The sequence below is a fragment of the Lytechinus variegatus genome, chromosome 1 (genome assembly GCF_018143015.1).
Source record: "Lytechinus variegatus isolate NC3 chromosome 1, Lvar_3.0, whole genome shotgun sequence".
Taxonomy (NCBI): Eukaryota; Metazoa; Echinodermata; class Echinoidea; order Temnopleuroida; family Toxopneustidae; genus Lytechinus; species Lytechinus variegatus.
The window spans coordinates 41955830-41971260 of record NC_054740.1 but is presented as its reverse complement, the minus strand read 5'-3'; the positions used below and the strand labels follow the sequence as shown (position 1 = coordinate 41971260).

The 15431-nt window shown below is 36.2% G+C and overlaps 1 protein-coding gene across 1 annotated transcript; it reads right to left on the bottom strand.

Annotated features, from left to right (window-relative positions):
- Positions 1-301: 301 nt before the first annotated feature.
- On the bottom strand, positions 302-14617 carry LOC121414310 (aqualysin-1-like). Its single transcript, XM_041607446.1, has 9 exons — positions 14513-14617; positions 8440-8585; positions 6958-7098; positions 6292-6424; positions 5435-5547; positions 4805-4946; positions 3744-3928; positions 2926-3097; positions 302-496 (listed from the first exon to the last, which is right to left on the bottom strand). The coding sequence occupies exons 2-9, from the start codon at positions 8545-8547 to the stop codon at positions 366-368; spliced, it is 1125 nt and encodes a 374-aa protein (XP_041463380.1). The 5' UTR covers positions 8548-8585; positions 14513-14617; the 3' UTR covers positions 302-365.
- Between the last annotated feature and the right edge of the window lie 814 nt (positions 14618-15431).

The window sequence follows — 15431 nt, the reverse complement described above, 5'->3', positions numbered from 1 at the left end:
AATTTTTCACTGTGCTCTTTCCTGATTCATCGATGGTGATGACAATCATCTATTTATACTTCCTAGACAATTATGAATAATTTGAGAGCCGAATGAGCTGATTATGTTATATTTACCATTAGTGATTTATGTAGCAATTGGCTTTCCATACTTAAACCACAACTTTAAACTTGAGTTTAAATCAAACCCGACTTCAGAATACGGGCCTTTGAATACAGATTGAGCAAAGCCGCTGACATGATTGATATTCCGTTTCAACGTTAGTATATAGATGTATACAGATTGTCCCATTCTTTCTTGATACATTGAAGTATTGAATTACTGTGCATCATCTGTTCTTGCTTCCAACTTGAATATCATTTCCTTTAGTTCAGATAAAGAAGTCTATTAGGAGAGAGTTCGTTGTTGTGGATGACATTTTTAGTAGCATCTTGAAGGAGATGGGTAAGGACTTCTGTGGGAGGAACTCCATTACCGAGATGAACGGCGGCAGCACCTGATGAAAGATCAACGAAAATCACAAGAGCAAATTTACTGTAGTTCTTGTACATGTGACGGCATAATCTCACTGCGCCCTCCCTCAGAGGATATATATATATGAATAGTGTAAAACGAGTTGTCAGAGATGCGTCAGCTGTGCACAGATCACGTATGCAAGGCAATGGCTAAATAGCTTTTATGATTGCGGGGTGATGACGTGCATGCATAAGGCTTGGACGTAACATGTTATTCGCATTCATGTTTATTAACTGAGCTTTTTCATGTTATTGATCAGACTTAAAATCTGTGAAATTATTCAATATCAATATTCCAGAAGAGGTACATCACTCAGTTATTTGTTTAGCTATTCGCATCATGATCATGATGATACTGATCATTATCATCATAGCATCATCATCATAATAACATCATCATCATCATCGCCACTATCACCACCACCATCATCATCAGCAGCAGCATCATCACCATCATCATTATCACTCTCATCATCATCATCACCACCATCATCATCATCAGCATTATCATCATCGCCACTATCACCACCACCATCATCATCAGCAGCAGCATCATCACCATCATCGTCATCATTATCATTCTCATCATCATCATCACCACCATCATCATCATCAGCATTATCAACATCACCACCATCATCAGCATTATCACCATCATCATCATAAGCATCATCATCATCAGCATCATCATCATCTCATCATCATCAACATTTTAAGTCCGTTTTCCCACTTTGTGGGGTTAGACTATTTAATTCCTTGATGGCTCGCTTCCATGCTGTCCTATCATTGAGTTCAAAGTGGGTGATGTTTGGCACTTTTTTGTCTTCTTTGATAGTTAAGAATTAAGTTATTTTATTCACTTGTTCATATTTTGCAAGATTTGTTTAAACAGGACTGAGTTTATAATTAGTGTAAATTATCTGAGCATGAGAGAAGTTAAGCCAAGTGTAAGCATAAAATGGACACAATCGATGTGTTTATGGGGGTGTTGGGCTGCAACCCAAATCTGGTATTTCTTGAATAGCACGTTCGATCCATTCGGAATTTTTTCTTTTAAATGTGAGAGTCTGATAAAATTGATTTTTTTTGTCGTGATCATTAGCTCCGACACTTCTGCCATATTTCTATTATCGACTCGATGCAGGAAAGATCGAATCAATGCACACTGTGAAAAAAAGAGTAAATTTACGTTGGTCATTTTTTTGTTGGGTAATATATACGTTGGTTATTGTTTTGTTGGGCATTATGTGCCCAATACTTAGGCAAATTTTTACTCTGCCGCTGCCAAAATACAGATGTCCAATTGTTGGGCTAGTAATTGCCCTGCTGAGTGGTAAATGTTGCGAAACTTTACGATCACGAGTTGCGCTTGCAGCATGCTACACACGGTCGATAAGATATGGAGGAGCTTCTAGATGACTGGGGGCTGGGGAGCCTCGCTGAATCTTTCATAGATGAGTTGCTTAAACGTTTTTTTAATTTTTTTATTTTGGACTTTACGTTAAGCATAATTTGTAAGGAATTTGTCAGAATAGGCCTACATACATGACATATATCTGACGCTGTTTTGTTTTTGCTTCACTCACTTGAGATATGCACTTGCACTTGTATGCAGCGTTATTGTGCATGCAAAGCACTTTCGGATAAGGTCTCCGGATCGACACGGACCAGGTACACGAAGTGAGTGTAGGCCTTGCCCAGATGTTGGGTAAATAACTTTATTAAAAAGTTGGGCAAATTAATGTCCCCCAAAATGTAGTTCAAAATATTACCCAACAGTTGGGCACATTAATGCCCCAACAACGTTGGGTAAAATATTGCCCAGTAGTTGGTAGGGTTGACTATCGGCCCAACGTTGGGCAAAATATTGGGTAAAATATTGCCCAATTTTTTCACAGTGCAGGAACGAGCAAGATCCGTTGTCTGTAAATATGATTATACGTTCAATTAATAAACTTATAACTATATACTTAAAACCCCCCAAAAAACAAAAAAAAAGTGTTGTGGTTGACTTGTTGATGTATACTTTCCTTTACCCCCCCCCCATTTGTTTTCCCCTTAATTGTTTTGTATTGTACTCCGTTTGTTATTATCATTTGTTTTAGCGTCACCTGAGTCTAGGAGGCGAAAAGCGATGGTGGACCACTACACCAAGGTTTCCCCTACTCTTATACGAATATTGCAGTGGGTTCTTAACGTGCAAAGAAAAGTTAAATAAGTTTTCCATGTATTATGTACTTATTCTCTATGTCACGGTGCAATCATCACAATCTATGCTTTCTGAGTTGCTACCTCGATTGTTTTGTTCAAAGTCTTAAAAATGTATTAATGCTTTTATCGTTGGAAATAAATGTACTCTCATTAATTAATTAATTAATTCATTCATACTTGACAACATAATGACACTTACCGGCAACGTGAGGTGCAGCCATACTGGTACCACTCCATATAGCAATGGCACTATCAGAGGCAGGCGAAGAGCTGATGATGTCAACACCGGGAGCGTAAATATCTAAACAAGAGCCAAAATTAGAGAAACTCGCCCTGTGGTCAGCAATATCAGTAGCGCCAACAGTGATTGCCTGCAAAAGGGGGAAGAGAAGTAGTAACAGGAATAAATGTTTTCATCAATTCTATTCCTTCAAGCAACCCTAATTTCTCTTTCAAATTTTCTGTCTTCAGGCAAGAAGGCCATTTAAAATAATCTCTTAAAAATATTATGAGAGACTTGTCTAAGTGAGAATGAAATTACTCATCACATATATTTTTTCCTCCAGGTTTCATTATGTAGACATTTCTGTCAATCGCAATTTTTATTTTTATTTGTTTAATCTAAAGTGTTTCGTCATGTAATTAAAAAGGTATGACAATTGAGTAGACCTATAATCTGCTAAGATTTCATAAAACTGGTAACTGTAGATTTTCAAGTTGCTCTTTACTGTATACTAATCCATCTGTACTTATGATATTTAAAGCAAAAAAAAATATGTGTTTGAATATTGAACTTTTAAAACTTTTTGTTAAGCGGGCACGAACCTTTATTTGTCAAGTGAACGCCAACAGCAAGCAATCGTGGCCATAACGTAAAAGCGTGTTTTGAAAACAAACAATCACGACTTTGCATTTCCAAACGCGTTGTGAAAAGAACCAATCTGTAATAGAAGTAATAAGTTGTGGAATATTCACAACTCGTTATGGCAATACGTTATGGTCTCAAACGTCACTCACCTTAGGTTCTCCTGCAGGGGAATACAAACAGGCCTCGGTGTTGTCGTTACCAGCTGCAGCTACGGCAACGATTCCGACGTCGACGGCCCGAGCGACAGCGTCGTCAACTGCCTGATTTCTCAGAGACCCAAACGACATTGACATGACGGCGGGGTGGACTGCAGTTTCAGTTACTTCATCAATGCCTGTGACGTATAAATCATATTTAATATTTATTTCGACACTGCTACGTTGATACGTCTTAATAAATTAACTCAGTTTGTTTTGCTTAAAGCACCGCGATCTAACAGAGAGCATGCTGTTTTTTGTGGGGTCCATGTTGTTCTCATGAACAGATGCTTCGAGGTCTCTCCATTTAATTTGTGTCTCTCAAGGATGGGAATAACCAACGAAAGGTAACTTCTCGGAGATTTGCTGAAGACTGCTACCAAATCCTCAGCATGAATTCGGAACAGATAAAGCCAAAATGGCTGGTGGGAGGACCCCGACTGGGAATCAACCTCTTATGGAGGATATCAGCCTATTTCTGCAATCACTAGGCGGACGCTTTTTACCACACACCAATTCATTTGAAAAAAAAATTAAGTAAGATCACAAAGTTGAGAGGTTTTTGTCGAAAGTTGGTGGGCCGGGACAGCAAATCGTCCGAAGATTCGGACCGGGTGAAAAATTACAAAAATGTCGTTTGTCTAGAGTCTAGGACGACACCGCTGATGTGATTCACCAATTTTCGACAAAGACTGTTTTGTCTTGAAGGGCTTTTGACAATAGATTATCTTCGTTATAGAAAGCGTCTGCATAGTAATTGCGAAAATGCCCTGTTTACTCTGCATCAGATATGTATTTTGATCATCTCATCTAGCAGTCTAATTGTCTTGGACATTCATCTAAAATTACCTAATGTCCATGGGAAGACTTTGGCCTTGTTAACCATTCATACAATCGATTTTGTTATTGTTTAAACTTCTTTGATGATAAGTATTTATTCTGAAATGGCTTCATGCTATATCACCTTGTCAGAAATAATTCATAAATCTTATAAACCGCCCTCTGCGTCTCACCTGCAATCATGGCGGATGTCGAACCCCTGCCGGCGCAGTCGAACAACCTGATGGATACGATATCAGCTTTCCTGGCAATGCCATGGATACCCCCCGCTGCAGTACCTGCACAATGTGTTCCGTGTCCATGACAATCTATGTTCTTTCCAATAGAAAAAAAAGAGAAATACATTTCTATAAAGGTCTATCATTCGACACATAACTGCAGAATATGTAAATGAGAAGCACTGTAGAGATGAAATGGTGGAGTTCACTAAGTGATTTTTTTGTATTTTATTTCATTTTTTTCCTTTTGTGATTTGATTTGATTTCCATATCCTCCAAATGCAACGATGAGAAGATACTTAGGTGGGGAATCGTTGGCTTATGATGATCCTCATTTCTTTTTTAAGAAAAAAAAGTGAGAGACGAAAGCAGCAGAAAGGCAATATGAAATATATCCCGATGGACGCAATAGTGTTGCATACCTCCCATTTTGATACTTTTTTAACCTTCTTTTTTATTCCTCAATCCCCTTCTGTTTTCTTAGCTCATGGCGGGACGATTGCACCTTGCCCAGCGTAGCACCAAACTTGAAGCCCAATCTTACAAAATGTGATTTTAATCTGAGAGAGGGTGTACACTACTTACGTTCCATCCGTCTCCGACGTAATCTCCACCGTGACTCACTCGACCTCCGAACTCATCATGAGTATCTCGAACTCCAGTATCCAACACGTAAACAGTCACACCCTCACCATCACCTAGATATCATTAGGCAAATGACCTGTTGCATTAAGAGCGTTTACTTAACTAATTCGAATTCATTTTAAATAGACGCAATCACAAAAGGAAACCATAACTTCGATGTGGGCACATACAATGGTAAATTGCCAATTCGTCTACTGCCAACTCGTCAACTAACCACATGGTCTACTTTTATCTAGTCTAATGCCATTCCGTCCATCAACATTTCGTCTAACAACCATTTGGTCCAATCATCACTTCGTCTATGACCATTTCGTCTCATAACTTGTTGGTCTAATATCCATTTCATTTTCATTCATTTTGCACAATTTAACACTTAGTCCAATTAGATCAAATGGTATATGGACTAAATGGCAGACCATGTGGTGAGTGGACGAACTGATGGTAGAGTTAATGATAGTAGTCGAGTTGGCAATTGGACGAATTGGCATTAATAAACCCATACAATTACACCAACACCACAGCCATCTTCCGTACGACAATGAACAATTAAAATGCTATTAACAGCAACACCACAATCACCATTTTCATCAACAGCAAAACCACCACAAAACAACACCCCTCAATACTTTTAACAATAGTAACAATAAACTGCCATCACAACACCATAACCATAATCAACACCAACACCATCATCAACAACAGTAATTAAGGGATCATCAACATTAACAGCACGTTTTGACCACCATCAACAGCGACAATAACAATAGACCAGTGGCATTCATTTATCCCGCATGTACCTTCGATGTTGAAATTGTTATCGAGGGGAAGGTTATGCTGGTCGATGCGGTCAAGTCCCCACGACGAAGAAGCGACATCAACGATTGCGATTGAATCCTGTTCGATGTACTTTACAGCGGGTAATTCGAGTACCTATATACGGACAACAACAAAATAAATATGTAATTATTTTCCCCCGTCATGTTCGTAAAGAATCAAATTATTTGGAAAAGACAGATCTGATTGACTTACTATTAAATGATCTGTTTGTCCATCTCCTTTTCCTCCTCCTCCTCCCCTCATCGTTATCATCATCATCTCATTCTTATCATCGTCATCATCACCGTCATCTCATTATTATCATCGTCATCATCATCATCGTCATCATCATCATCATCATCATCATCTCATTACTATCATCGTCATCATCATCATCATCGTCATCATCATCTCATTTATTATCATCATCATCATCATCATCATATTATTATTATTATCATCATCATCATCATTGTCGCCATCATCATCATCTCATTATTATCATCGTCAATATCATCATCATCATCATCATCATCATCATCACCGCCATCATTATTATCATCATCATCATCATATCATCATCTATATTATTAACTAGAGTCTCCTTATTTCATTAAAAATAGTATCAACCTTTAATTCATGCCTACCCTTTGAGCGACGTCTTCTGACATCTCAACAGCGAATCCATTCAGTGCTTTGCGATATTTCCTAAACACAGAAAACTTGCCCGAGAGAGGAACCATATTTTGCTCTATTTGGTTGAGCAAAGAGTCCAATTCCTCGCCATCCTATAGAAAAGGAATATTGATCGAGAGAATAAAGAGCTAATAAGAAATTAAAGATGTCAGGCCATTTCATTGGACTTTGTTTGAGCTAAGTATATTGTATCCGAACTTGCATAAAATAATAGCCTAAACTATTTGATTGATGTCCCTGTAGACGCAGCCAAGCAAAAAAAATAAAAAAGGTCTTCAACCACAAATAAAGGACATTTCGTACCAGAAAAAAAAAATTGACAAGCAAAAAAAAATAAAAAAGGTCTTCAACCACAAATAAAGGACATTTCGTACCAGAAAAAAATTGACAAGCAAAAAAAAGGTCTTCAACTGCAAATAAAGGACACTTCGTACCAGAAAAAAAAAATGACAAGCAAAAAAAAGGTCTTCAACCGCAAATAAAGGACACTTCGTACCAGAAAAAAAAATTGACAAGGTCATCAACTTCAAAAGAGGGCCCACACGTCTGTTTTCATTGCATTTTTACAATACAAATTATTGATTTGCTTCTCAAAAGGGGGGTACGTCCCCTGGATAAGTTATGACTTGTCGGGGGGGGGGGGGGGGGCAGGGATACGTCCCCTGCATTAGTTGTGACTCGTCGGGGAGGGAGGCAGTCTGCCTCCCCTGCCCCCCCTTAGGTACGCTAGTGTGTCAGGCATATCATAAAGTGTCTGATAATACTTTCATTAATTGTATTTTGCAAACAAGGGGGGGGGGGGAGATGAAACCTTTCAAATTTAGCTAATATTAGAATATTGAAAAAGAAAATACGTTTCACAAGATAATACAATGGTTATGATTATCATGATCAGACAAAGTGGAGTAATGAGCCCAAAAATTGCGAAGATGCCAGACTTGGCGTATCGGGCAAAGTTTTTAAGTAGCTGCGAACGAGCGAAGCGAAAGAGCAATTTTTTGTTCAAACTATCTAATATAGGAAATTGATCGTGAATTATTTTCTTTGGGGATCCATAGCCCCAACGCGCCCATATCTGTACACCAGGTGGTACCACGTCATAAAACATTCTTAAGGTTGAAGCATCGTATATGTTTCTCAATCTAAAAAAAGTTAATATACTACACTCAACTGCTCAATTGCATGCATTACGCGTTATACAGAGCCGAACATCTTGTATAAAGGCCATGATTGTTCTGCTCATTTCTCAGCAATATCATTTTTTTTTCTCCAATAATTATTTGGCATACAGTTTGTGTATCTTCACATATTGGCAGTGTTGGGCATTCATTTCATTGGACTTTGTTTGAGCTAAGTATATTGTATCCGAACTTGCATAAAATAATAGCCTAAACTATTTGATTGATGTCCCTGTAGACGCAGCCATTACTTACATTGAGGACCACGATATACTTGTCGGGGATGGTCTTTAGTCTGCTATCGATACATTGGACCACGCCCATTGCCGATAAGAACAGGCCAATGGTTATCAAGATCCTCATTTTCTAGAAAATCGTCTTGAAATTAAAGAACGACAAAGCTGTAGAGCAAAGGAAAATAATTTATTGAGTGCATTGTAATAATAATGATTTAACGTTATGACTTGCGATATTCATGACGATAAAATATGGGTACCATATCAAGTATATCAAAATTGTAAAACTTGATGATTCGATGGATATGTTTGATAAATAATAATGATAACAATAATAAACATTTATAAAGCGCTTAATACGCATATATTCTAAGAGCTGGATACATAGACAAGAATAAGTACATGTACATGTAAGTTGAAGAGTTGCATAGAATTGACGAAATTTATAATAGTAACACTATAGTCCTCTAGATATAGAATAGCAAGTACAGTAAAGCAAATCAGATTAATAATAAATAATTATAATATGGATTAATACTGCGCCATCTATCTAGAAATGATCTATTCCGAGGCGCATTGTTATAATGTTTACCCCAGCTTTTGCTCAAGCAACCTTCTAGCGCTCAGTGCATTTGAAGGAATAAATCCTACCGGGTACCCATTAACCTCACCTGGGTCGAGTGCAGCACAATGTGTGTAAATTTCTTGCTGAAGGAAAACACGTCATGGCTAGGATTTGAAACCACGACCCTCTGATTGAGAGACGAGAGTTGGAACCACTTGACCACGACGCCCCCACTATGATTGATATAAACGACATACTGTAGTTTGATAAGGAACGTTTAGAATATATATAATTTTCTAGTCACTATAATAATCACGTTCAGGTGCCCAGCTAATAATGGAAAATATGAACAAGTTGGATGATACAGCGTATCTGCATATCAGATACATGTATGCCATTTCCAACCGTTTTCGTTCACGTTTCAGTTTGTCTATCGTTTTCAATGATCACTTGGGCTAATTATATATCATTTCGGTCTCATTATGTTTTTGAAGTATCCTTTTGTCCTAGCCAAAGTTTAAAATTAGTCCAATAAACTATATGACTAAGTGTGATATCATAAACTAGATATTGACGAACTGATTATTAGGCTATATATAAGCGCAGAAAAAATACAAAATGGTGAGCAATTAACTGAAGGTTTTAGATAAGTGGCCATACACTAAGCAAAAGTTTGTTTGTTTGTTTGCTTGAAATTTATTTCTGCGTTCCACATGTTCAACATAATACAACATAATCAATTATTACATAGATTTTACATATATATACATTTAGACATACGTATCATTTACAATCTCTTTCTGAATATAAAAAAGTATATGAAAAATATTATTTAACCGAATTTCAGAACGCAGGAGACCGTCGTCATGAGCGACCTGCTTGATGTTGACGACGGCCTCAAGGTAAAAAAAAAGCGACATGTAAAACTTACACTTTTTTAACAAGAGGTCATGAGGGTGTAGTGCAAGTGCAAGTGTAGTGCAAGTACATTAGAGGAGGAGGAGTCAAAATTCATCATTAAAAAAAGTACAAGTATAGTCAATGTGGCGGATTTGAATACAATGATATTAGGTTGTGTTTCATAGTGGCTTTAAAGGAATAAAGTGAGGAACACAATTTTGTAATTGCGGGTAAATTGTTCCATAAGTCAGGGCCATGGTGTCTAATTGATTTATGAGTTATTAATAACTTTGGGTTTGTTAGGTGAAAATTTCCAGAAATACGGGTAGGGTATGTGTGAATTGTACTGTTTAAATTAAATAAATTTTGAGATGAGGAGGGAAGTTGGTTGTTTTTGTATTTGAACATGCAACTTGCATGACATTCAAGTCATAAACTTTCAATGTTTTGAGCTTACAGAATAGTGGATCAGAATGAGAAAAATAAGACGATCCTGTACAGATACGAAGAGCCCGCTTTTGTGAGGTGAGAATAGGGTTGAGTTTGGTAGTTCCACAATTGGCCCAAACAATATTACAATATGTTATGTAAGGAAGTATTAGTGTATTGTATAGTAAAAACAGAGTTACTCGTGGTAACATAAACTTTAACTTATAAATAATTCCCACGCCTCGAGAAATACATAGTGTAGAATGATTTATGTGATTATTCCAAGTTAAATTCTCGTCAATAATGACACCCAGGAATTTCGAACTCTTCTTTTCTTCAATTGTATTGTTGTCAATGTTAATATTAATTGGATTATTATTCACATGGATATTGTTATGCTTGAAATGTATAAAATGGGTTTTCTGAATATTGAGAAAGTTTATTGCATTTGAACCATTTCGAAATTTTTATTAATTCGGCATTCAAGATATTTTCTAGAGACTTAAGGCTCTTATGAGAATGAAATATGTTAGTGTCATCTGCAAATAGGACAAAAGATAACAGTGATGATGTATTGATTATGTCATTGACGTATAATAAAAACAGAAGTGGACCCAGGATAGATCCCTGGGGACTACACCACATTTGATTAGAAGAGACCGTGAATTAATACCATTAAAAGTCACATACTGTTTTCGGTTGCTTAAATAACTTTTAAACCATACGAGCGCTGAGCCCCGAACACCAAAGGAATACAATTTCGAAAACAATATATCATGATAAAGAGTGTCGAATGCTTTACTAAGGCCTAAGAAAATGCCAATAATGTGTTCTTTTTTGGCCATGGCTTCTGTAATTTTATCATATATCTGAACCAGAGCTAGATCCGTGGAATGATTTTTTCTAAAACCATACTGGTTTGGATTTAATATTTTATGGAAGTTTAGAAAATTATATAATCTAGTATAAACGATTTTTTCTAAATTTTTTGATATACTAGGGAGAATGGAAATAGGACGGTAATTAGTGATTTCATGTTGGTCATTTTTTTTGAAAATTGGGGATACATTGGCTATTTTTATCAAGTCTGGGAAAATACCGGATTGTAAAGACTGGTTAAATATGTGTGTTAGTGGATCAGCAATGAACAGAAATGGATTATTTCCTTTAAAAGTGATGTATTAATTGTATCATGACCTTTGGATTTCGAAGAATTTAATGATTTAGCAATATTAATGATTTCATTCGGGTTTGTCGGTCTTAAAAATAAAGAGTCTTGAATCGGTTCTGAAAAGAATTCAGTAAAATGGCATTATTCGTAGTAGTAATTTGGGTAGCAAGTTGAGGACCAATATTAGTAAAGAAAGAATTAAAGCAATCGGCATAGTCGTTAGAACCTGTGATTTTGTTACCATTGAAAGTAAGGTTATCTTTAGGTATAGTCTCATTTTTTGTTCCCATAATTTCTTTTATAACTTTCCATGTGGCTCCTTAGTTGGATTTTACCTTTTGTAATTTGTTTGAGAAGTGTAACTTGCGAGGAAAACGAATTAACTTTGTTACTTTGTTACGATACGTTTTGTACACAACTTGTATCCGTAGGGTTCCTCAAATGTTGTTTATAAAGTCGGTTTCTTGTTTTTATAGATTTAAGTATACCTTTCGTTATCCATGGGTTTGTGGGTGTATTACGTTTACGTTTATTTCTTACAAGTGGAATGTTTTATTGTAATAGAATTGTAGCTTTGAATTAAAATTTTCATAAGCAGGATTCACATCATTTGTATTCAGGATATCATTCAATTCTTCGAATAGTAAATCTTGTGTTAACATTTCAATATTACGAGGGGTTTCTTTCCGATACATCAAATGCTGTGGTGGTTTAAAACGAGTCAGTGATTTTCCACACACAGTAAATATAGGCAAGTGATCAGATACTTCGGAATACAGCAATCCTCCAGCTATCTTTTAGTCGTGTATATTAGAAAATATGTTATCAATTAAGGTTGAGGAGTGTATGTTAATTCTCGTTGGCCTGTTGATAAAAGAATAAAATCCATATGAATTCATCAGTTGCAGAAACCTATTAGAGAGATTATTCTGACATGTCTGATGCAATGGAAGAAGGTTAACATTAAAATCACCGAGAAAATATATCTGCTTATTTTCGTCTGCTAATTTGCTAACGCATTGCTCGAAATCATCATAAAATAGATCAAAGTGAGTATCAGGAGCTCTATATATTACACCTAAAATTAAGTTTTTGCATTGAAGATTGTCAATTTCAATAAAGATACTTCTGTTTGATCAAATTTAATATAATTTCGAATTTTGAAATTTAAATGATTGGCTACATAAAATACGACGCCACCGCCTCTCTTACCTATACGATCAGCTCTGACCAAATTATAGTTAGGTAAATTAAACAATGGTGGGGAAGATTGGTGTAACCAGGTTTCACTTATTCCAATTGCAGTGAATCTAAAATGTTTTGATGAATCGAGAAGATTGTGAAGATCATCAAAATTCCTGTTTAAGCTTCTAGCATTCATATGCAATAATTTAACATCTTCTATGTCATCTTGAAATGTTTCACTGAACTTTAGTAGGAGTATAATATTTGCTCTCAAAAGGATATTCATTTATAGCAATGAAAAAAATAAAAGGATTGTTATTCATCGCCATGATAAATTATTGAAACCCCAGAAGGGAAATATAGATAAGAAAACATGTGTAGGCGTTTGTGCAGTTGCGCGCAGGTGCATATGCGAATATGAAAAGCAAATATACAGAGTTATCTGTGAATGGATAACACCTGTCATGACCCACATAGGACGAGCTTGACTGAGCGGAGCCCAACCGTTATCAACTTAAAAATAACGTAAAATGGGAATGGCTACATTCCTAAACGAGATTTTAGGAGAAAAAAGGAAAGAGTGAAACAAATAAAGGGTGAAATTCATGCATATACTTCATAACTAGCGGCATTTATTGTATGACGTTTCGAGCTTATCATGAAAGGGAAAAAGAAGAGATAAAGAGATTATCAAGAAAATAGATTTACGAGGTAAAATCAGAAAAAGAAATAACAATGCAGGAAAACATGGTCTGTCGATATTGGCGTGTGAATAAACCATCCCCGCTGTGTGTTTAAGAACAAAATAAAAGAAAACTCAGTCAGATCAGGACAAACTGAGCAATCGCGTGTGTCATAACACACACACACCATACTACACATAGGTATAGCCTATATTGAACAAAAGACCGGTTAATTAATAGGTGATTTGTCATATAGACAGACCACCTAATAATATATGAAAGTGAAATTCAGGACTGGTCATTTATGGTTTAGGAAACATAAGGGAAAAACTGCTCTCATCTAGAGGGTGGATAGATGGAATGAGTGCAATATATGTTACGGTACATGAGTGCTTATGTACGAGCGTATTATTCTGCGAGCGTTACATAATCACTGATAATAGGTATTTCTACCTGCTTGGATATTGCCAAGTTTTGCTATTAATAACATTCAAGATTGAAAAAGCGAAGTGAATGGTGAACTTGCATGAATACGTAAGGAAGGGTATTTCTGATGTATACAAGATTGAGACAATTCAATTTGTCATGAATGGTTAACGAATACATCACTGAGAAAGTAAATGTTATTTTGATTAGATTTGAATAACAAAGAGCAGCTACAAGAAAAGAGCATCCCTTGCACGTTTAAGTGTACAGTAGCTTGCTTAGTGAACCCCATTACCTAACGACATACGTAGCATTATCAATTTAATTTAATTCAGTTATTTCACTTAAAAATAATACATGCAAGTTATGGGAAAATTATTAATTGGAAAGAAGACAATGCTAAGTAAAGAAAATGTCAATACTGTTAAAATAGACGTCGAGAGTGGACTGAAATCATAGAGTTGAGAGATCTTGGTATGCGTAGAAGGGATAGTAAAGGGATACAAAATAGGACAAACAAAGAAAAACACATACAAATTGAAAACAATTCTAAATAAAATGGAAGCATCCATAGCGGTGGTTATTTTACACTGAAGTCATGTAACATAACAAAAAGAAAAAAAATTAACAATTAAAAGACATGTTCAAATATGAGTTTCATCAATAAGTTTCAGATTAAGAATGTTTACAACAAATTAAGAAATAGAAAATAATAAAATTGCTTTTTTCTTACCACGTTATGTGCACTGACCGTTTTTCTTCGGTGATTCTGATATCTGTGCTTATATCAACTATTTCCTTATGATAAAATCCCAATTAGGAGACTGTAGGAAACTGGTGGTAGATGATCTGGACTTTGCACGATATCATCTATTAGCTATTGTAGATAAGGCAAATCATCATTTAAGATAATTAGACGTGCAGATGTGACCAAAAAGTAGGACAGTTTTTTTTCTATTATAGAGTCATGATGATGATCGTACAAATATCATTTTGCCAGAGTTACGGCATGTTAGTTCGGAAGAGGCTTTAGATTCCAAAATCTTCGAGACTGTTCAGTGAAAAGCATGACCATTAAGACTTAGCCATGTCAGCAAAATCATGTCCTCTTTTCGCAGTATACTATCGGAACAAAAACTATTTAAAAATGTACCGGGTCTTAATCATCTTACCTCCAAGAAATAGGAATAGTGTCACATATATTCTATACTTCGAAATACATGACAAATATGTGTTGAAAGAACAACTCTTATAGAACAACAACAACAACAACAACAATAATAATAATAGCTGGATTTAAAAGCGCCTTTTGCCTTAGGATATATACAAGCGTTGCTATTATTATCCGGATTAAGCTTTCCTGCCATATAAATGTAAGCGCTGAGGCATTCAAGGAATTTCTTCCTACCGGGTACCCATTCACCACACCTGGGTTGAGTGCAGCACAAAGTAGGTAAATTTCTTGCAGAAGGAAAACACACCTTGGCTTGGAATCGAACCCACGTCCCTCAGACTGAAAGTCGAGAGTCATACCCACTAGACTGACGCCCTACACAGGTATGGTCTTATGCAGAAATTTTCTCATGGACGGCGGGGCGGGGGGGGGGGGCAAAAAGCGACAAAATTTTCGAAGAAACTCGGAAGCAAGGGAT